General features: G+C 55.0%; 1 protein-coding gene across 2 annotated transcripts in view; it reads right to left on the bottom strand.

Moving 5' to 3' along the window:
- SHC4 (SHC adaptor protein 4) overlaps positions 1 to 2,461 on the bottom strand; it is a 34,334-nt gene extending 31,873 nt beyond the window's left edge. For both annotated transcript variants that reach the window (XM_026856242.1, XM_026856243.1), the window contains exon 1: positions 1,218 to 2,461. In XM_026856242.1, the coding sequence (XP_026712043.1) occupies positions 1,218 to 1,793 (576 nt within the window). In that variant the 5' untranslated portion in view covers positions 1,794 to 2,461. The remainder of the gene's footprint in view (positions 1 to 1,217) is intronic.
- Between the last annotated feature and the right edge of the window lie 6 nt (positions 2,462 to 2,467).

The following is a 2,467-nucleotide window of genomic DNA, read 5'->3' as shown; positions in this document are numbered from 1 at the left end:
GGGGGGGGGGGGGGGGGGGCACAAATTTTGTATGGTTTATGGTTTTTACTCCTTCTAGCAAATTTAGATACTTTCTGTACACCAAACTGAGAGCTTACACACACACACACACACTCTCTCTCTCTCAGCACCCTGTCTGCAGCCACCAGGAGGAATAGAACCTGGTTAATAATCCCTTGTACAGACTGCTCCTGTGGTCCTCCTTGCATGTCAGGGACAGGCACGAGGGCTTACAGGAGCCCTTGGGTCAGGCCAGCCATTACATGAGTGTTTGTGAAGCAGGTTTAGTCTGCTCTCTGCCATTTCCCTGTGGTCTGCACTGGCTGCCTCCATGCAAGCAGCGGGCAGCGTTTGCCCAGGAGTGCTTTTGACAGGAGCAGTAAAGCACTAAAATGTGCAGGGTCAGAGATAGAGAGGGAAGCAATGGCCAGCAAGCAAACAGTGAGGTCCAGCCACAAAAATTTAAAGTCCAGAGAGGAAAATAAAATTTAAAACCTCCCAGGTGTGGCAGGGGTGGAGGGGAGCCAAAGCACTGAGCCCAGAAGCCATGGTCTCCTCTCAGCCATCGTTAAATAGAAGACAATACACACCAACCCCGGTCCACAACATGAAAAATACCCAGAAAGGCTACTTCAGGTGTCTTCTGAAGAAACAGGCAGCATATTCTGTACATCATCATTACCAAGTAAATCAGACACAGCCCTAGAGCATCAAAGGAGGACGGCTCCTGCATCCTGCCCGCTCACCTCCCAGCGCAGGAGGCACGTAGGAGAGGGGCTCTGGGCAGCAGCAGGGTGGTCCCAGCACCTCTCCCACCCCCTCCATGACAAATACCTTAGCGGCGTGGGCCAGCGAGTGCCTAGTGCCTGGGACCTGCTCTGCAAGGGATGGGAAGCCTTTTCCGTGGGCCTCCTCTGCCCTCCAACAGGCATTTCTGGCCAGAGCAACCCCTGTTTCAATTGCAACTCAGCTGCACTCCTCAGGGAGTCTAAAGATAGTCTTTTGAAAAAGGATGTTGTGTCACCTCTGGGAAGGGCTGTGGTCCTTTTAACTCCCTCAGTTGGACACCACATCCCTACGCTCATCAGGAGACAGGAAACACACGGGAGAAGTCAGTGGTTTGGAGCACAGACTCCAGGAGCGAGAACGCGGAGGTCACCCTGCAGGCACCTGGGCAGTTCGCTGGGTCAGAGAATGGAAACCCTGCGTGTACTCACCCGCACGCCGTAGGTCGTTGCCGGCTCCCCCACGCCTTCGCCGCTCTGCGTGAGGCTCCTGTCCCGCCTGTCCCCAGGAGCCTCCTCAACTCCCCGCACGGCGCAGTCACCCGCCGGCTTCGGGGTTAGGGCCAGCCTGTCCAGGTCGGGCTGTGGGTAAGAGGCCGAGAGGCAGCTGATCTCAGGTGAGGTTGGGCTGCTCGGGATGGTAACGCACTCTGTCAGTTTAATTCGTGGCACTTCTTTCGTTCCCAGACAGAAGCTTTTCAGCCCCGGCAGATTTGAGGGGTTGGCCAGTTTAATGTTTGCCATCCGTGGGATCAGCGTGCACAGGGTGGTGCAGGTGTCCTGCGGCCCCAAGGAGACATCTTCCGTCAGTAAATTAGGCGTTGAAGAAGGGGAAGAGGAGGAAGAACCTTTGATATTTAAAGATGTATTTTGCGCGCCTTCGTCTAGGGATGTTATGGAATCATTCCTGAACCGGCTGTACTTAGCTCTGTGCAGCATTCCTGGATGTCGGAATAACCCTACATACAGGACGTGTCCACCGAAGCTCTGCTGGCTGCGTTCTCTCATAGCCTTGGCAGGTCTGTAACTGGATACTCTTGCATAAACTGGCTCTGGTGGATAAATTATATGGAAATCAAACAAGTCAAACAATTTTAAAACCAGAAACCTAGCGGATATTTTTGCTGACTCGCTCTCGAGTGGTTTATTTTCCTCAATGGACGAGGCTTAAAACTGCATGGATGTCTGGTATCTTGTAAGCAGCAATAAAAGCAGCGTTACAGGAAAGCACATCAGTGGTATGGCAGCTTTAGCTGAAGAGCCGCTCTCCAAACCTGCCTTCGTTCCTGCCTCAAGCCTAAATCCCACCTAGCGCTGGAGACTCACAGTTGTAGCAGCGTTAATCGCGGAGTCCTGGCCGCGGCGAAAGCTCAAGCATATTCCGCACAAAGCAAGAGACCTACAAGCTCAAACACATTCGCAGACCGGCACGAACCCGGGAAGGCGCCCAGCGCTCTGCAATTTCCATCGCCGGCTGCCCGAGAGGCGAAGAGCATCCCCGCGCTGCACCGCTCCTGCCCCGCCGTCAGGCACAAACCCGATATCTTAAGGAAAAAAACACTGAGCGGCGCCGGCGGCTCCCGGTGTCAGTCTCGCCACCGGCTCGCCGGAACATCAGCACCACGAACCCCAGACAGCGGGGCCGAAAGAGCCCCCGGGCGCTGTTCCCCGCGGCGCGGCGG

This window comes from Athene cunicularia (assembly GCF_003259725.1).
Source record: "Athene cunicularia isolate RWA chromosome 10 unlocalized genomic scaffold, athCun1 chr10_part1, whole genome shotgun sequence".
Classification (NCBI taxonomy): domain Eukaryota; kingdom Metazoa; phylum Chordata; class Aves; order Strigiformes; family Strigidae; genus Athene; species Athene cunicularia.
The sequence above is the reverse complement of the archived record's forward strand: the minus strand, read 5'-3'. Positions and strand labels throughout refer to the sequence as shown.